The sequence below is a fragment of the Rhipicephalus sanguineus genome, chromosome 7 (assembly GCF_013339695.2).
Source record: "Rhipicephalus sanguineus isolate Rsan-2018 chromosome 7, BIME_Rsan_1.4, whole genome shotgun sequence".
Taxonomy (NCBI): domain Eukaryota; kingdom Metazoa; phylum Arthropoda; class Arachnida; order Ixodida; family Ixodidae; genus Rhipicephalus; species Rhipicephalus sanguineus.
Window position 1 is genome coordinate 149,562,846 of NC_051182.1, and position 20,684 is coordinate 149,583,529.

The window sequence follows — 20,684 nt, forward strand, 5'->3', positions numbered from 1 at the left end:
TCACCTCGGCTAGCGGGCCGCAGTCAAGAAGTTTAGTCTCATTAGGGCAAGGACTCTAAAGAAGGTTGGAACGAGGGGAAGGGGAGAGAATCTGAACAAAATGCCAGCTGACGTTGCCATTTGAATGCAGACATCCCTTCCTGATCTCATATATGGGTCATTTCTGAAATGGATTGGGCCTCGGGACTCGAGAAACGTCGATATCGGTCTCCAGAATGATTAAAATCTGGACGCCGATTCTGAAATAGAGAGCTTTTGTTGTACAGTTATACTTCAACACATGGTGACTGCATTTGGTTCCAGACGAAAAATGTGGGAGAAGGCAGTCACGGGCAGGCCACGGGCCGCTAGCGAAGGGTGCACAGGCGTCGTTTGAGACCCCTGTTCTAGGACATCAGCTAGCCTTGTTCTTGATTAGTACACTTCAGTTAAAAACCACAAACAGCACTCCTTATCCTTTGCTTGGCATTCATTTTCGATTGTCCTCACGGGATTGAACCTTCGCCCCGTCTATTGCAGAGGGGTCAGGATGAACAGCGGCAGCACAGTGACGCCCTCCGGCGTCACGGGTGGGCCGAGCACGGTGGCAAGCTCTTCGGTGCTCCCCGTGGTGCTGGCCACGGCCAACATTACAGCCGAGAACGCCAGCCAGGTGTTGGAGGACCTGCCGCCCACCTTCCTGCAGACCACGGGGGCTCAAGCCCTGTCCGGGGCCTTTGTCTGGACGGCCCTCATCATCACCTGCCACCAGGTGAGCACTCGCCCTTTGACAGCCCCCAACATCAACATCCTTTTAATGCAACAGCGCTAAAGAGCTTGTTTTGCAGAAATTCCGGTGTCGGTGTCGGCATCGGCATCTTTGGTTGTGAGCAAAAAATGAGCATTGTGCCTGGAACCCCTCACTCCGTGGCACATTGCATTTAGCCGCTCGGCCGCCATGCATACAACCTCTGGCATACTAACGGCGAGCTATTTATATAAACCATTTACAGTTGGTGGTATGCACATCTCGAAGGTTCTTCAGCGGCTTGACTATCACCGGTGAGATGGCGCAAAGGGTCCACGGGCACGCTTTTAAACGGCATTGCCCCACCGTGTGGCTGTGTTTCGTCATGCTGCGTCCATTGATATAGGAGACAGAGGGCGTCCGCACTTTGGCTTTCCTTACGGCACGGTTTAGGTGTCAATCGAGAATCGAAGTTAGGCTAGCGATTGGGAAGGCAATACGAACACGGTCCAATGGGGAACCAGCGCTGGAGTTTCCGCGGACAGGGTGCGCCGACCTGCCGGGCACGGCCGGAAACACTCGGGCATACAAACAAATACGAGTGGCTGCTAACATGAACCATGCCGCCGTGCGCGATCATCAGACGAGGAAAAAGAAGCGTCGAGACCGGCGGTATTGTTGTATCCTTAAATGCCACAATCAAAAATGTCTTTCATAACTGAAAAAGTGACGGTTTCGCAGCAAGGGCGAAGCAATGAATGCAATAGCAAGAAACTAATGCTATACGAAGTGAGGCTCGCCAATGGATACTCTCAGTTTGATCGGCGTTTCTGTTGCAAAGGCGGCCGAAGCAGCGAAGGAAACTAGCGTGCTTCAAGTGTCGAGCGGTGACACTTGATAGTTCGCGCTCATCTTCTGTTTGTTCGTTTAGCGGCCTCCCTTGAGCTCGAGTTACTTTCGTACGCTCCGTAACATGAGCGCGGACATCACGGTGAAAGCTTGAAACATCCTCTTCCCCTCACCACGAGAAAACCGCGCGAGCAGATAGCGGAGGGGTAAGATTCTCCCTGCGCAAATATAAGAAGAAGCGAGCGAGCTCGCCGACGACTTTTAAATGCGCCCGTCGCGCTCCTAGCGCCATTTCGCTGGTAATGAAGAAACGCTTATAAGCGCCTGCCGTCTCCGAGTCCGTCCAGCGGTAAAGGGTGTGTATATAACGCTCGCCGTTAGCTTTGTGGAGGATCCGCGTTTCGTGGCGTAGTGGTTAGCGCCACTCGCTGCGGAGCAAGAGGTTCCTGGTTCGATTCCGCGCTTCGGAAGCAATTTTCTGAATTGTTTTTCTTTGGGGCTTTTATATATATATACAAACTTATACATATACGGTGCATGACGGCGGCGACGGCGACGGCAAAATCCAGCCGGGACTGTCCATATAATTGCTATCGCAATAAAAAGGTAGTCCAGTGCATAGTTGACTCCCTTCGGCCTTGCTTTCCATCGACGCACATGGGTTGGCGCTCTGGAAAACATCACAAATCTTTTATTTGAAACTGGCCTTGAAAAAGTAAAGAAAGCACATGACAGCTTAGGTTGCGTAAGCATCGCGCCGTACATTACCCATACCGTATTAACTCAATTGTAACATGACCACGATTGTAACTCCAGGGATGACATTTCATTACGTCCACGAAGAAAAAATATAATTTTGGTATTCGACTGTAACACCAGGGTGCACTTTAGGTTGCAAAAATCAAGAAAAAAAACTCGCGTTACATTCGAGTAAAACGGTATTATACGTCACTGTCACGTGCACAGCTCTAGACCGGTTACAAATCCATGACTGCTAGAAAAACCGTGTTGTCTACGCATGTTCCATTGCTGATCACACATTGCATGTCAAACTCGGAACCACCACGAAGTCAATTACCACTAGGTTCCTCAAAGGCATTTTTTTTTAAGTATCAGGCTTAGACGACGGCCGACCGCAAGTTTGCAAACGGTCTGCAGACGATGGCGAGTCGACGTCGTTAAAGCACGAGACCTGTGACATGTTTGTATTCCCGCTAACACCAATGATCTCCACTTTACACCGGCTTTTTACATTTATTTCACGCTTCACCATCAGCTTCTAGAACGTCTTTTTTTTTAAAGACTGTGATACGAGCATTTAGTGGGCAAATGCAAGCCGTTAAAAACACCCTAAAGGAAAACGTGTAGCGAAACAGCTTCTGTAATATAGTACGAGAGCTATAACTACAGATTACGTAAATGTGATATGCTCGCTCAAAACAGCTGTCACTCACTGGGCTGAATATTCTCAGTGCTGCCTGAGGCACTAATTTTATTTCAAGCGGGCGCACAACGAGCACACTGCATACACCGTCGAGCTTGCTAGCGCAGTTTGAACACACTTACCTGTAAGTTTACGTCGTGCGGTGCTTGACACTTCGCCGAAAGTTCGCAAGCGCTATCTCTTCGAAAAACAGCACGTCACAGACATACTTCGCATTGGGCAGCTTCCGTCCTTTCGACAGCACACTCTCGCGATGGTACCCGTCCGCACACATCACATCACTGAAACCGCAGCGGAGAATAATCGGTGGCGTCGCTGCTCGCCCGCTGTGCCACAACTGCAGCGAAGCGTCGCGATCGTCGCTAGTCTGCGCGTTCCAAAGTACCTACAAAACGACGTACATCGAGGAAAAACCGCGGTAGTGTCGAATGACGTTCAGAATGCGTTTGAACGTGCCAAGAGGTATGTGAGGGCACGTTGAAACGTGCCTTCGTACGCCTCGCGGCGGCTCTGTATTACTAGACGTTTCTCAGCTAGCTCGCCAGGGCGGCGCAGCTTGTACATTTAAGGCGCGCCACGTGGGCAGCGATGGCTACCCATTACGCTATCGCGTTCTACTCTTGAAAGCAAGGCTCGAGCATCCTCCAAGTTTGAATGAATCCATTCAAGTAGAATGAACTGGGTTGTGTTAGGCTTAGAGTCAAACTTCTTTCTTCACCTTCTTGCCCTAAACTCTGTGTTAAAAAGAGTGCCATACTGACAAGCCCAAGCAGCCACGATGGTTGATCATGTCATGCGCTTTATCCCATTGGGCACAGATCTACCAAACACCTGCGGTTCTACACGTTGCCGACGGAGCAGCGCTGGATTGTACGAATACTGTTCATAGTGCCCATCTACGCGTTCGACTCGTGGCTGAGCCTGCTCTTCTTCCGAGAGAACTACTACATCTACTTCAACAGCGTTCGCGACTGGTACGAAGGTGAGCCCCCGAGATGCTCATCACGATATCTAGCCGTCTGTTACCCATATAGCCTCAGTGACTGCCTCGTATAAAGGCAGCTCGCTGGATCTAGCCCTACGTAGTCATGAGCATTTAACACTTCAAAGCGTGTGCAAGGGTTCCTTGCACAGGCTTTGGAAGCTGTGCAAAACTTACATTCATGTGAACAAAATGAGTACTAAGCGAGTTATTTTGGAACATTTTCTTTGTTGTTGTACCCCTCTTCAGACCCAACACAGTCCCAGTGGTACGACACCTTTCAAAGTCAGTTCTTGTGGCACTGAAGGATTTAGGAACTAAAGAAAAAAGGTTAATGGTTGATCTCTCTATTAGGCGATCTTGCGATTCGAAGGAAAATACTTGCCTTGTGAAATTGCACTGGCACATGCTTGCATCAGCACCGTAAATGTTTGATAGTTGGTAAATCTATCCGGTTTCTTTCAGAAAGTACTGTTCCTCTGCACCTTTTCTTTGTGTTCCGAGAGCATGAAAATTTGGACACGCTTCACTTTGTTTTTGCCTTCGACTCTACGCTCCCTCTTTTTTCTCTTGCTGAAGGCATAATCTATAATAACAAAGATTCTCGGCCTAGTAGGCTGAAATGCATATTTGAACAGCAGTGCGAGACGCAATGAATAAGGATAATTTTTCATGAACAAGCGGTGTGTTTTGGTATTCTTGTGCCCCGTGTTCTGTGTCTAGTTTGTGCCGCTGTTTGAATATGCGACACATAATCTACTTGATTCTTTTCCGAACTGCTGTCAATGCTCAGTGGTCTTAACGCGTTTCGATTATTTCTATCTCTCTGTTCTTCAGCGTTCGTGATCTACAACTTTCTGAGCCTCTGTTACGAGTATCTCGGAGGCGAAAGCAACATCATGTCCGAGATCCGGGGGAAGCCAATACAGTGAGTGGTCACTTCACATGAATAGCGACATTATTTGGCCTAATGGAAGAACGAGTCTGTTGTTGTGGTCACTCGAGCGGCTGTATGCTTCCGGTCGTCTTTCAGTGAACACCGCGTTCACTCGCTTCTAGGGCACAGCCTATGCAGTAAAACCTTTACATGAGACACTCAAGGGACCCAGGAAGGGCATTTAAGGGCTCGATTCTTTGTTAGACACAACATTAATGAAAACCTACAATGACACCAAGGAATGTATAGAGGGCATTATTTGTACTCTTTCAACTGTTTGTATTAATTGTGATATAAATGTGAAGAAAAGTGGACGTAAAGCCAACTTGCCGCCAGAAGGGACCAAACCTGCAACTGCTGGATTACGCGCCGAATTGAGCTATGGTGGCAATCGTTCCCCCGTGCACTTTATTGTGTACTATTTCTATGCATACAAACCTGGGAGTGTTAGTCAGCGCCGCTCGTAGCCATGATGGCGAGTGTGGAACAGTTTTCTTGCCAGCTGGCATCACATAGCACGAGATCTTTTAACGAGCTGGCAGCTGACCAATAAGTTCTCACATACTACCTGAAGGCGTCAAGTCTGCCGGAACGACACCCTCGCTATGAACAAACAAAAGAAGGGAATCTAAAGGAGTACTGACACGAATTTTAAATATTTTCGGATTGGTGTGCTAAATAAAAACACTGGTGTCGAGAACCCTAAAAAGAGTATTGTGGGGCCTGGGAATGCATCAAATATATTTTTTATGCTGCTTTCTTGAACAAACGCTTTCAGTTTCGATATTGAGGGGCGGCTTCTCAGTGACGTGTCATCGCAGTGTGACGTCACGTGGAAACAACTCGCGACGTACTAGTGGCAGATCTGTCATCTGCTCATGGTGCACGTAAACAATAACTAGTGAATTGTCGTGCAGCGACCCCGACAGCAAATTCCTGCGATTTAGGCTGCATGCTGGATGCAGAATTCGCATACTCAGTGTAACTGTGTTGACTCGTCGGGATAATGTACATTGCAGTGGGGCTGGCTTGCAGATGCTGAGCGACGAAAACTTTAAACTCAAAGTAAGATATTTTATACGAGTTGTATGACTCCGGTGTGTGGAGAGCGTTAACACTGCGTACCAAGCAAACCTAAAATGACCCTTTTGTGAAGCCTGAAAATCGTGCCAGTATTTCTTGTTTCTTTGTTAGACTCTAACTGTGCTTACCGCGTTCACAAAATCTTGTTATATCACTGTAAAATTGTTAACTTTACTGCATTTGCAAGGCATTCAAAGATAGTCGAGAGTTCAACGAAAGCTTGTCTTGTCGGGTAGGGTGTTGGACTTGCAGTCGCAACTATTCATTTTGACTTGATCAGTGACTGTAATTTTCATAAGTGTTCAAAGATCTTTCGCTGTTTCAACAGGGTTAGTGCTTTCTTTTTCTTTTCTCCCGTTATAGATTACACTTTTTTTTTTTCTTTTTCAGGCAAAGTTTCTGGTACGGCACTTGCTGCCTTTCAGGAAAAACGTATACCATTGGTTTTCTTCGGTTCTGCAAACAGGTACGTGTGTGGCTTTCTGCGCATCAGTCCCTATTTTTTGTACTTCCGGGTGGCGTTGTCCTTGAGAAAAAAGCTTTGCCTCGAGAGAGTGTGCCTAAGTAGTGCTACTAACAGTACTCAGTGGTGAATGGATGAATGTGTGAAGGAGGTCAAGGGGCGACCGGTGACATTTAGTCTTTGCACTGGATTCTGTACGTCGGCTGTTTAGTTCGTTGCACATCAGCAAAGGAAAATTTTAATGCGGTCCACTATAGAATAGTGTTTATACAATAGTGTTTAAACACAGTGTTTCAGCTAACTTGTGCCTAGTATTACAAAAACAAAAATATGCGCTGCATGTTTCAAATTGATGCAATATTGTTCCAAGGCATACGCAGCACATCAGGGTATTTTTTTTTAATTGCCACGCTGGGTAATTGACGAAGATTGCTTAGTTAGCTTTTTAATTAGTAACTCTAGCAAAAATCTTGCAAAAGTTGTAGCACTTGTTCTGAAATGGAATATTTCATCCATGCTAAGATAACTGCATATCTGATAAACTAGATAATTAACGATTGCTTAATTAACCTTCAAAAATAGTAACTAATGAAAAATGTTGAATAAAGAAAAATGTTTGTTTCGCAATGTCGAATTATTTCATCTATGCTAAGATAGCTGCCCTGTTTAATTTTTTTGCAGCTTTTCCTTAGAGTGCGCGAAATTAAGTGTACTTGGCGCAAGTTAGCTGAAACTCCCTGTATATATGTACGCGAAATGCAAATTCTGGGAATGCATTGAAGAGAGTGCACTGAGGTATTATTAGTGGAGTTGCGTGCATAACCTAATGTGTCACCTAAGCTAGTGCACAACCACACATTGCAAGAGCCACAAGAATGCCAAATAAAGTCGTAACAAATTGACTCGAATGACACTGGACCAATTCCTTATTTCTTTTTGTCCAGGCGACCCTGCAATTCTGTGCAGTAAAACCGCTCATGTCTGTGATCACGCTGATTCTGCAACCCTTCGGGAAGTACTCCGACGGAGACTGGAGGTATGCAAACACTCTTGTATTATCATCGTAAGCCTAATTAGCGTCTGCCGTAGGTGGGAGGGTCCTCCCAGCAAGTTCTCGTACCCCCGTCTCGTACGAGCAGTTTCTTCCTTCAGTCTTGCAGATCTCCGAATTTTATCAATAAACACCACCTCATTTATCTGGTGTTCTTGACTGTGGTGTCCTTCTCTTTACTGCTAAACTTTCTCTGAGGCTGGTCGACAACGATTTATCTGTTGAAGCATTACGTGACATCGCCAACTCCATTGGTTTCTTTCAATTCCAAGTAGAATGTTGGCGAGCCCCGTCCGCTCCATCATCCACACCGCTATCTTCCTATCTGTAAAGAACTATTTCTGCACTGAACGCCTCTCCATGCACATTTGATAATATCAAAAGATGCACTGGTTTCCCTAGAACACTTACTAGGTTTTCGAAGAGCTTTAGTATTTTAGAAATACCACTATCCAAAGGAACGTCTTGTTCCCTTTATCTCTTTTATAGCTTTTGTTTCTTTTGCACCATCAAACCCAATGTAACTAACTTCCTGCCTGTAGTACCATGTCCTAAATTTGTACGGACATCCCCAGAATCGACAGTAACCGTATGGATAATCGGGGACGAGTCGAGTTGAACCGTTTTTCTGAGTTTACGACAATTGAGTGTCGAGTCCGCTTTGGCTTCCTGTTCATATCCCCTTCAGGCTCAAATTATGACGCACTGTTGGCAGATTTGTCAAATTCGCATGGCATGATTTCAAGGTAGTCAGTATTACATTCCAAGGAAGAAAATGAAGGAATGTGTTGTTTTGTGTGACTTTCAGTAATTAACATTAATTAGCGTGTCATTAAATGTCTATCATGCAATCAGTCAGCTTCAATCCTTGCATAAAAAGAATGAAATACTAGGCCCAAAATGCATGCACAGTTTGTTTTTTTGGTTGCATTCATTTCGAGCAAAGAACAAAAACACACTTGACGTTGCTCGTGGAGTGCAGCACGTCGAACGTTCGTCGAACATGGTAGTGTCTCCAGCAAAGTGATCCTCTGCAGCAATGCGCAGTGCATTGAAGTTAAATGACCGCCACTTGTCCACTCAGGAAGCTTGCACGAATGTGCACACTGCGTTTCAAGCCATTTGAAGAAACACGCGGTGCGTGACGTGCCCTCGAAGTTGATGTGTACGATTGTACACACCGCCGCTGAAGGGGATATAGTACCAACTTTCACTCGCTTGTTGTTCTAGGCCAGACAGCGGCTACCTGTACATCACGATAATCTACAACATCAGTGTGTCGCTGGCGCTGTACGGCATGGTACTGTTCTACTTTGCCACCAAGGACCTGCTGGCGCCCTTTGACCCCGTGTGGAAGTTCTGCACTGTCAAGTCGGTCATCTTCCTCTCTTTCTGGCAAGGTCATGAGCTTTTCTTGCTCTTAAGAACAGATTTTACATGCAGGGCTTAGTGATACATTTTCAAAAAATTGTCAGATTGTTTATAGTGAAGGACGTCCAATTGCTTCTGTTGTGAAGTTCAAAGGGCACTGGTGGTAACAGCAGTGTTGTAAGAAACGCCATTCCCTTATGCAGTCAAATACACCTTAACAAGGCAGGAGAGGTCCTGCCCATTTGACCAAAGTGCGGCAGCCAATTGCCACCGCGACTGAAGAAATAGTCCTGCTCACATACTCAGCAATGTTCTCCGGCAGCGGGGTCACTGACCGTCTGGCTAACAAAAGTCTGTAGCTCATGCTCGTTGATGCTGGCTTGCGTGCATCCACCTTTGAGTTGGAAATGCAGCTGCCTTCTAAAGTTGTAGCCAACTATAGGAAAGAATGGCATGGCAAATGTTTAAGCGTACAAGAACTGAAATATGGGTGAGTTTGTAAGATTGCATACTTGAGTAGGTGGTGTTGTTGGAGCAGGATGAGGTGATCATAGGTGACGACGTGGTTTTCTGATCTTTGCTGAGGGATAAATAGGTGTGGATTCTGAGAGTAAACTTTAGTTTGAAGTTAGCACTCGTCTCGTGTCTTTGTTGCTCGCTTACGTCTTCGTTTTTTGCGCTACCTGCTCAAGTGTGTTTAAGCACACAAACGTGGAACAGCAGCCTGTAATGTGTGCTTGGTGTGATGAGAGCTTGACAACTAGACAAGGCAGAAGCTTTCTTTTGGGGATGAAATCGGATAACGATTCGACAGGTGCCAGAAAAGTCGCGCACGTTTTCGCCGAGGTTTTTCACTGAGTCGCTTTGCGCAGGGGTCCTGCTGGCGGTCCTGGAGAAAGCGGGCCTCATTTCGGCCATCAACGCCAGCGGCATGGCCAACACGGCTGCGGCGAGCGCCGGCACCGTGTCAGCCGCCTACCAGAACTTCCTCATCTGCGTCGAGATGTTCTTTGCCTCGCTGGCGCTCAAGTACGCCTTCCCCTATCGTGTCTACGTGCAGGGATGCCGCGCTGATGCACAGGGCCGCTCGGTCACCATGCAGAGCATCTCTTCTAGCCTCAAGGTGTGTTCTTTCTTGGACATTGTGCTCCGTTGTAATGACCTCTCTCGGCAGATCTTACATTTTCCTAATAGGTGCCGTGTTACGTCGTGGTGACTACTCTTTATTGCTAAGTTTAGCCATTGTCCGATGCTCGATTTATGCACAGTCTTTGACTTCCGGTATGCTCTCAACCGTCAATTGATTTTAACATTTTAGTTCAAATCTTGATGGACCTCACCAAGGTGTCATCAAAGTTAGCTCCATGATTCAAATAACCTTCTTGCTGGGCAGGTTGATTCGTGATACTGAAGGATATAAAATGCCTGCACTAGAGGAACTAGAGAAATTCCTCATATTCTTTAGTTCCACGAATGCCAAGCAAAACAATTTGTCGACTCCCGTGTATTCCAAGCTTGAGCTCCCAAGATGTAGGCCTTCTTTGAGCACCTGTTATGTGTGAAATGGAGCGTAGATTTTGAATTAAGCTGTCTCTCCCGCCCCATGGAGTTGGAGAAGGACTTTGTAAGCAGAAAACAGTGCGAAAAGAAGAGACAGAAAGAGGGAAAACAGGTGGAACAAGTCTTGTCTTCTAGCACTTTTTTGTGTTCTTTAGCATTGCTTTGTTCTTATAATCATTATAACCCCTTTATAATTACATGTATGACCCCTTTATAAGAGACATGCACCGGGGAGCAGTTCTTGTCCTTTATACAAGGTGTCTCTTATAAAGAGGTTCGGCTTTATTGTGTATCTAGTGACACTGCCTTCTCTCCCTCCTTCCCCCTCTCTCTCCCTTCTTCCCCGCAGGAAACGATGAACCCGAAGGACATAATGAACGACGCCATCCACAACTTCCACCCGCAGTACCAGCAGTACACGCAGTACGCGGCCCCGCCCAACCGCCACCACCACCTCGCCCGCGGAGGAGGAGGAGCCGGCGGCAACAACGACGACTCGCTCCACGGCGGCGGGGCGCGGGCCACGCACTCGGCCGGCGCTGCTCCCTCGGCTAACGGGGGTCGGCCGCCCACGCGGGGGGGCCGAAACCCGGCCTACAACGAGAAGACCACCCTCCTTAGCTCCGACGACGAGTTCCAGTGAGTTGACGACGACGAAAGACGACCGGCAACCGCTTCGTCTACCCCGCCACTTCGCCTACCCTGCCATTTCGTCTATCCCGCCATTCCTCAACCCCCACTTTTATCGCGCATGCCACGTGTGTAGCCGGCGTTATCAGCTGGCTCGCTGATCTGATCTCTCTCTCTCTCTCTCTGTGTTTGATTACCCCATGCTCGGTTTCCCATACATTTTTCGATTGTTGTCGGCACTCTGCACGCTTCTTGCGCCACTCTGTTCTGTTCTTCGACTCCCCTCCTCTTTCACAACACAGATGCCGAGCCACAGTTCTTGTGAGGCGTAAAGTTTCCTACAATATTTACTAGAGGGAACTGTGGCGCTGCAATCGTTCATTCACCGCGGGATTGATGGGTAGTGCTTAGATTTTGCCTAGTCTTCGTGCTTGCGGCTTCCAACGCACTTGTGGTGTTGTATTTTGGCTCTTGTTTCGGATGGAAAAATGGCTCATTTTGAACCTCGTGGGCTGATTTGAATTGGTGAGCCTAAGAGGGTCAAGGTGGTGAAGTGGGAATGCTGAACTTTTGCTGAACTTCGTCACGCGGCAAGGCAGCTGCAGGCCATGCGGAGTCACACTGAGCCGAAAGAACAAAGCTTAGACAAAATGGTACTACCCGTCATTCCCATGCTGACTGAAGTGCCACGCATTGCGGTTCCCATCGACACTAACGTGAGATTTCCTTCTAGTGTACTGCTATGAAACTCAATGCTACAAGGGCTGCGGAAGTAGAGTCTTTTCTTCGCCATGTGCAATCACTCGCCGACTGTTCGTGGTTCGCGCGCTTTGAAATGCTTTCTTTGTCTTCTTTTTCCACTCTGGATTGGCTATAAAAAAAGAGTGGATTTGTGCGTAGCAACTGTTTGGTAATGAGTATGCAAGCTCATCCGGGAATCCCCGCACTCACATCTAACAACGCAGCCTTGCTTTTTGAAAACGTGACGACGGTGACACTACACCTCATTTTTTTGTGTGTGGAAGGTGTTATCGAGCAAGGGACAGCATTTGAAGAGCTTTTACAACCACATGTTTGTCGGAATGGGCCGCACAAATCGAGGAGATTGTGGGCGTTTTGTGATAGCTTTTCTCTCACAGTTTTTGGATGGTCAGCTTTTTTTTTACCACGTCCTTCCTATCTGAACAGTCTGCAAGTTGTAGGCGATTATGCAGAAAGCGATGCTTAGCTTCTGAGGTGTCATTTTTGTCACTTCGGGTGTTAGGATGTTGACAAAAACGTTTGTGCCACGATTTTTAAAGCAAACTTTTCGACAATCTGTTGAGCAGTTGCGCTTATCGAACCTCGCCATTTACTTTAGTCGATGCCACGCCACTGTCTACTGCCAGAATCAAGGCTGTCCGTGAGCGAAGAAATACTCAAAAACAGCAAAACACTTTTCGACTTCCATGTAAGCGAATCTCAGGCTCGCGTCACAATTATTCATTTGCTTTTGCAGAAAGATTGTCTCAGACGGCAGCAGGCATATTTTTTCCAAATAGTTGCTACGTTAAGTTCAATCAGAGCATGGCTGAAGGAACTGCAAGAGGAATGTGTCAAACAAAAAAAACTTTGGCTAATGGCAAAGTTGCATTGCCATAGTTGCAACTGCATCGCACTGCCACCAGCACACAAGCCAGCTGAGGTAGAGCCTTTGCATTATTACCTAAGGCTAATTGAAAACCTTTTCCTTTTTACATTTCGCAACATTCAAGTTCAACTTAACAAAGACTATGCCTAGGTGTCATTGCGATAAGTCGTGAGGCCATGTGTCAGACTCATTCTTTTACTCGTTTTTGCACTGAAAATAACGAGTCATGTCTGAAGCCACGAAAGCGTGGTTGCATTTCGTGAGCAGTGATCAAGCTTAGCCCTCTGTGCTCTATTTCCACGTGCTTAACCTGTGGCGAAAATTTCACACGTTCGATTACAGTGCTCGAGTTGTGCAAGAATTTGTCACGGGGAAAAATTTTTTTTCGCAACTTGCACAACACTCTTGTCCTCAAAAGCGCACTGAATGCAGAATTCGTTTGAAAAGAAGTTTGTGTTGTCTCGAAGCCGCATCTCGTGTTGTAGAAGATAATTGTCGTGAGATGCTTCGTCGACCTTTTCCACTGTCTTGCAGTTCCTGCAGCCAAGTTCTTGCCGTCCGACTCTCTTAAATTCGTGCCACCATCTCGCACCACACCCGCGTTTGCGTTTCCACATTCCGACAGAGCTTGCTGGCAGGATCTCCTTCCTGCGTGGCTGGCTTTTTCCTCGTTTCATTCACTTGACATTACGTCGTCCGCAGGTGGCGACGTAGCCTATCAAGTCAGCCGCTTCCCGCGGTCGATTTTTCGTCGTTTCGGCGCAACTCTCGAAAAGAGAAAAAAACCTGCTCCGCAGTTTTGCGCGGAGCTGACGGTTGCGTCGCTTCGCAGCATGGTTCTTTGCTATCTCAGGTTCATTAGCACAAAAATAATAGACAGCTCTTCTACCAGGGGCATTAAGTTTGAGATTTGTTGCTTCTGTAAGGGTGCACTCGAACAAAAGAGCGCAGTGACCTCGCGAACACTTCGGATTTTTGTTTTGTTCACAGAATCGCATCGCAAAATGGCACAAAGCCCAACTTCATTTAATAGGAGTCACAATTTTACCTCTTCTAACCGCCTCGTTTGTAAGACCTATTGTGTGGTTGGAACAATAGATCTTGCTAATAAAAACTGCCTCATTAAACATACTTAATGTTTTACTTATGCGAGCATGAACAAAGTAGTTTATTTCATTTTACTACACAACTCAATCAACATCTCAGTTTCAAAAACGGCTCGGATACTCCACTGCTTCTCATGTTAGGCACACAGCTACCAATCATGTGACAAGATATTGACGTCTTGCTGATGAGTCACTTTGAGCATCATGCGGCTGCTCTGAGACAATCCTCACACCCGCTGTGGTACCAATGAGATTAAAGCCGACTTTTTGTTGTAGTCAGCACGAAGTCGCGACGCACATTTAATGCGCACACGCCACGCGATCACCACGTGCAGTCTTTCTTTCTTCAGCATTCTTTTCGTTGGCTCGAACCTGTGCCAACTGACTTGTGCCGACTGCAGTGCCGACTGCAGTCGGCACGTCGTTGGCCACGCACGAGATTATTATCAGGCGGGGTACGTCGTCGGCAGTGAGTCTGAGCCAAAGAAGGGAAAAAAGGCATCGTTCGCGCTGTCGTTGGAAAAGACAGCGCGTGCGCAACTCCGATGCGACGGCAGTCGGCCCACCTCGAATACGGCTCGAGGCTGCCCCAGAGCCGAGCCATTCGGCATCGAGCTGCAGACCGCGCACGCCACAGGGGCCCTCCCGCTCGTCGTTGGAAGCTAGCCAGTGCCCACTCGAGACTATGAAACTCTCAATTACCTCTGGTCACACCCAAAAGGCTGTTCAGAAGCCATTCACGCGTTGGCTACGAAGCCGGTCACTCTCAAAGAGCATGGCCCCTCGAGATGTTTTACGCAGGCGGATGATGCGCTTGCCTCCTTTTAACAGGGCTGTGGCCTCATTGTTGTCTATACATTGTTGCTGTTGTTGTCATCTCTCTCGTCTCGTCGGGTTTTTGTTTTCTTCTGGATGTCTTCTATTGTCTCTGTCGCATAGGCATGTGAAGACTGTTTGCGTCTCAAAAAACCGGTGGCACCGAGGAACGGTCGTGTTCTGCTGCACTTGTCACGTCGACGGCACAATCTTCCGTCTAGTCCTCGCTCGCACTTTTCCGTTTCTTTTCTTTTCGTAGGGTCGAGCTTGGCAGACCGACTTGGCCCCATGGTGCAGATATGTGTACTTTCGTACGCTCTGTTTTGTGTCTTCAGTGTTGTGTTTCTGTTGCCATGTTGTGCAAAACACTTGGGAGTAGTTAGTCGGCACTTACCGGAAAATGTCTCAACTTCTGTCGGATATATCGCTACGGTTTGTGACGGGTTGCGTGCCCGAATATAACACCAACAATGCATCATGTAAACGCTGTAGTTACGGTACGGCAAGCCTGCCAGCGCCGTTTCGAAATTCGTTGACACTTTGTCGACAGATCCTGGAACATGTACGGCGCGAGGGGTGTAGCATGCAACCAAGTGTTTTGCATCACTTTGGCGCTACAGTTGCATTGCATTATCTCTGACTGCTGCACATGATGTCCTTGTTGTCTTTTGTTGTATTTGCTTTTCTCTTTGCACACTTTGTTTGTCCACCTTCACTGTCCTGTATGTCTGTCTTTGAGCAAACTTGAAGTTTATTTACAGCTACCCACCCGTGAAATATTGCCCAGTAACGGTTTGGCGGCAATCCGTGAAGTTGTGTACATCTTGTGCGCAATATTTTGTTCTATATACATGTTTCCATTTTGAGAGCACGCTTTTTTTATATATATTTGACGTGCCGAATTTTTGTCTTTGCGTAGAATGTGCTGCAGTGGAAAACTGAAGCTCTGATCAAAACTGCAGTGTAGGTAGTTAAAATATGAAACAAGATCACAATTTCCAGTTAGGCTTGTTGCAAATGAGCCTCTTGTGACATCTTCGACAAAATTGTCACGTCTTTGGAAAGGCTATAAATTTTAAGTGAGATTGTCTATAAACCTTTAGACAAAGCAGCGGCGTAGACCTTCGGTTGTACTTCATGCTCACTATTAAGTTGCCAAACCTTAAAGTTGTGTCAGTGCTTAAATTGCACTGTTACCACACTGGAAACCATTGACAAAAAAAAAAAACGGTGGGTATGAGATTTGAAGATTTGAAGCAGGAATGAACACAGTATGTTGTGTTGGGTTGCATTATTGTGGTTGCTTTCTTTGGCACTTCATTCTCATACAGGTTGTTAAGCCTAACCATTGCCTGGTGTTGTGCTATCACGATCATTGTCTACAAAAAAAAAAAAGAATGTTGAGGTCATTAAGAGAGAATGGTTGACCGGAAGTGTTGCGTTCCCTACAAAGAAAAGAGCGAATTAAAAAAAAATGATTATTTATGATATAGTTAGTCATTCCAAATATAGGCAGGAGGTGTACGAAAGCATATCTTTAATCTTAAGCTTGAGTAATGCAGTCGAACCTGCGTATATCCAACCCGTGTATCACGAATTAATGTGTAAATCGAACAGTTGTAAAATCCTCTTGAATATATTTTCGATATATAAAATAATCTGTGTATAGAATTTCCTATGTATACAACTCTTTGTGATCCCCATCCGATTCGATATATGCGGGTTCGACTGTTTTGAGCTTACACTTTGGGCATGCGCCAACAGGTGTCGCCAGTGTCTTTTGTATTTATATACGACATTTTTATTTTTTTTCTCTCGCTTTTGTGTGCCATTGTCCCAAACCGACTATCTTTAATGTTGGGCTCTATTCTTAGCAGTGGGCTACTGATTGATCAAAAACTAAGCAGCCAAACATCTTAGAGCTCTAGGTAGTCCACATGTTGTGTTTAACCCAAGCACTACATGTCTCGTTTTGACTATATACATTGCTAACACAAAACTGGTCACACGGTATTTTATAACTTATTTTTTTCACATTTTGGTTTATCAGTAGTCCACTGTGTGTGTGTAATACCACCACTGCCATCTACCTGTTTGTCATTTGCTTTTTTGTTCATTTTAGGAAATTTCATCGATATCTTTCCCACTTTTTTTACGGTTTAGTTGATAGCTAGAATTTTTCTAAATTCTCGGATGTTGTTTACAACAACTATTTGTATGTTTCAAAAAAATTAAGGAATGAGTGTGGGTGAGAACATCCCTTTAGCACATGGCTACCGAGGTATTGTTTGATTAATTGCTTTGGTTTTTAATTTACTGAAGACATCATCTGAAAGAACTTGTGTACAGAAGGGGTATTGTGCAGGCCCGTTGCTTCGGTATTACTTCATCGCGTTCTTTGTGATTTGCACGGCAGGCCACCTTCTGGTTAAGTGCTTCAACTAAAATTGCAACAATAATTTGTTGATACTTACAAGTTTGTAGATTAACAGGCATGGTACTCGAGCATGGAGGGACTGCTTACCTGAGGAAATACCTGAGGGCTGCACCCATTTTGAATTGCTGCTCGGTTCACTGTGTTTGAAGTGTGCTTTCTAATTGGTGCGAGTTGAAACAGCCAAATGATGGAGAAACCGCCTCTGTAATGCCCTAAGTTATGGCAAGGACCGGTGAAGCAAGGCTACTATGCCCTGCGGCACCCAAAAGCAGGCAGGAGCAGACGACATCGTAGGAGCAGACGACGCAGCGTAATCTGCTACTATGATGTCATCTGAGCAGATGACACAGTGTCATCCGCTCCTTTAGTGTCATCTGTTCCTACAGTGTTGTCTGCTGCGTTCTTGTGTCGTCTGCGCTTGTGTCGTTTGGCTCTGCAGGAGCAGGATGGTACAGCATGACAATGTCCTAAGCACTATGTGGACTTCATTAAGTATGCTTGCATGCAGCCGAAGCATTTGCTAAAGTCGACCACCTGAAAGGTCACGATTTGCAGACTTAACTTCACCATATCGTATTATAGACTATTACTGACGGTTTGTAGCACTCGTTGAACAACACTCCTGCACCGCAAACGTGATGGTGTAGTGCATGCATGCATGCGTTTTTCGTTCTAATGAGGCACTCTTACCGATGCAGACAATGCATGTGCCTGCTACAGTGTAGTCAAAATTCGGTGCATCGTTCTAACGCTATAGCAGACTATCGTCCGTTCAATTTGCGTCGGAAGCTCACAGACATCTGGACCTGAGCAAAAGCTGAACATTTGTGCAATTTTGCTGATGTAAAGATTTGGCACACGTGAACAACATAGCGTTCTGTGGTGTTGCTGGCTACGGCCACAAACTGGCAGGAAATTCAGCACTTTTTTCTAGTAACGCAGCCTATGAACTTTCGACGCAAACTGCTCGCACGCGGTATTGCACGGCAGCGGACATCTGTAGGGGGCGGTGTTGGCTAACCATTTTTTCAGAATGATGCAACGAGGCAACGACGCATGCCGTTTTTAGAGCGACAAGCGACTGGGAGTGAACGGACTTCGCCGGCACGGTTTGTCCACCCTGACCGCTCGTGACGCCCGCCTGCCTGCCTACTTCGGTGCATGCCTGCCTGCCGCCTCTCTCTAAAGCAGAAACACAATGTGGGACTGCTGCAGCGCAAATTCTAATATAACCAGCGTATGTGCGTGTGCAAATCCATATCGCTCCTGACACTGTCATCGTCTCGCCGGTCTGGGCTCAAAGCAGGGTGTGCCGTCCACTGCAGTCACGGCTGTCACGTGTTGTGTGCATGTGCCGTTCATTGTTGGGCTGCGCTGGCCGAAGGTTCACTGTCTCATCATGGCATGCACGCGGTGCATCAGGTGCATTTTTTTTTTGTATTGCCAGCCATGTTTCTTTTTTTCTTTCTTTGTCACAATAAATGCGAAGAGATGCGGCATAGACCTGGTGCAAATGCACAACTGTCCTCGGCTGGCTAGGATGATGTTCACTAGTTTTTATGCATGAAATCAGCTGTTTTTTAGACAAGTTTGGAAACTGTTTGTAGAACCCGGCAGTGTGCAATGAACATTTCAGTGTGATATGCGCGGTTGTTTCCACCGACGGCTTTTAAAAAAAGTTTTGTGTTGTGTGAGAGATGAAGAGAGCCAGGACTGAGGCAGTTATTTGTTCCCGTTCTATGCTGCATCTTAGCGGGGTCTTCAAAAAAATCACGCCTGCCAGTTTGACGGACTAAAGTTTAAGTTGTTTGTCAAATGTAGCAGCTTCTTTCATGCAGTCCCAAAAATGCTACCGTTTTATTAAGCTAGAATGAACCATAGGCCCATCGTGTTTTAAAGTCCATAATTTGATTTGCATCGCTGAGCCTGTCATCCACAATCACCAGCGGTATAGATTCAAATTTGTATACCGGGAGTTTGTGATTGAGAAGCAGCAGCTCATTTACTTAACTGCACGTTCACGAAAGATTGTTCACAGAAGTGTGAGAACAGGAATGTTTTGAGAGAAACTAGACTTTCTTTTAACCAGCAGCTTGAGGAGCATCTTGCCAATAATTGGCAGCTGTTGAACAAAAACAGTTTTATAAAGTTGAGCGTATTCACAGTTGTCCCTGTCATTTCCCGAAATCAAAACTATACCCAACTTGCTGTGCTAGTTGTAGGCAGTTTTATTACTTAAGGTTTTGTACACATGTAACGTATCATCACTTGTGTCGGTGCGAATGGAAAACAACTCTGTTCTTTCCCTCCATTTTTCTTTTATTTCCATTTTTAAAAGGTTCTTGCGTCTCGTTGCTTTCGTAAGTGCACGCACGGTGGCTTCAGGTGGCAGCTTCAAAGGCGAACACAATCGCCTCGTCCACGGTTGAAAGACGGTATGAAGACGGGAATGTTGTTGTTAGAAAAGTGTTTTTATGACAAAAGGCTAGTTGAGCGAGAGACGCCAAGTGTTTGTCGAAAAGGTCGCGACTCTGGAATGAATCCAGAGGTTTCGCAGCGGGCAGGTGTTTTTGAGGAGCAAGCGGCGCAGAGACTCTTTATTATATTGATGCTTTGTAAATAGTAAAAGAAGCGAAACAAAAAAATGTGGTGATCTATCTCGCCGAGAGAAGCGCCGTATCAGTGTGCTTGTGTGTGTTGACGTGCTTGTGTGTAAATGGAATTCGGTACGTCCGGCCACCTCTGCGCACGTGATGTTCGCGTCTTGAAAGCACGAAGCATGCCACTTCCCCCCCCCCCTCTCGTTTTTTGTTTAAATTTAAAAATTTTTTTGCTCAGAAAGGCTGTTTCAAGCTTTTAGCATGTGGGGCAGCTTCTTAAATACTTGAAAACAGATGCACGAGATCAAAAAGTGTCTTTTTGCCTCATTTTATTTAGCGCAGCGCGTCGCATATGCGTTTGGCGCGTAAAAGGCATTTGCCGGGCTATGTCCGTTGAAGGCACGGTTCGTGACAAATCGCTCGAAGGACTTTACGCTACTTTATTTTGAGGGGACTCGGATTTTTGCTGGCTGTTACGGCTGCTGTTGGGACAAAAAGCTGTGTATAGATATTATTAATCGAAGAGAGATGTTATGAAGGCTGCTTCGGTTTGCTCGTGAAGGAATCTGGGGCCACGGGAGAAGGGAATCTGCGTGTATTTCTCTATTAAATGCTCCTTTCTTTTGTTTTATGTATGTCTGTGCTTAAAAAGTGCTGTGTATATAGCATATTATGTATACGGAGGTCGTAAACAGTGTCGCACATGTCTGCAAATGTTTTTTCCTCGCCTTTGCACTCGCGTATGTGGAAATGCTTCGAATGTATATCTGAACAAAAGTGTGTTCTGTATAGAGAGATGTTATGCTGGTTATGCTTGTAAAAAGTATATAACCCAAATAAAAAACTACGTACCAATGGAGTGTTCCTTTGGGCAATCGAACGACACATCACTTGCCGTTTTGTAAGACAGATGACAAAAGTACCGTTAAACCTCAATGTAACGAAAACTGCTATAACGGATTAACGGTTATAGTGAAGTCAATGACAACTAACCTTGC

At 46.1% G+C, this 20,684-nt stretch overlaps 1 protein-coding gene across 1 annotated transcript; it reads left to right on the forward strand.

The window, feature by feature from the left end:
* The first annotated feature begins 523 nt into the window (after positions 1-523).
* Positions 524-20,311, forward strand: LOC119400225 (transmembrane protein 184B-like). The gene is given in 10 exon segments (XM_037667230.2): positions 524-751; positions 3,839-3,847; positions 3,849-4,002; positions 4,840-4,930; positions 6,413-6,488; positions 7,430-7,521; positions 8,767-8,936; positions 9,780-10,030; positions 10,817-11,106; positions 18,119-20,311. Coding segments are annotated over 10 exon segments (1,392 nt in total). The 5' UTR covers positions 524-529; the 3' UTR covers positions 18,156-20,311.
* The last annotated feature ends 373 nt before the right edge of the window (positions 20,312-20,684 follow it).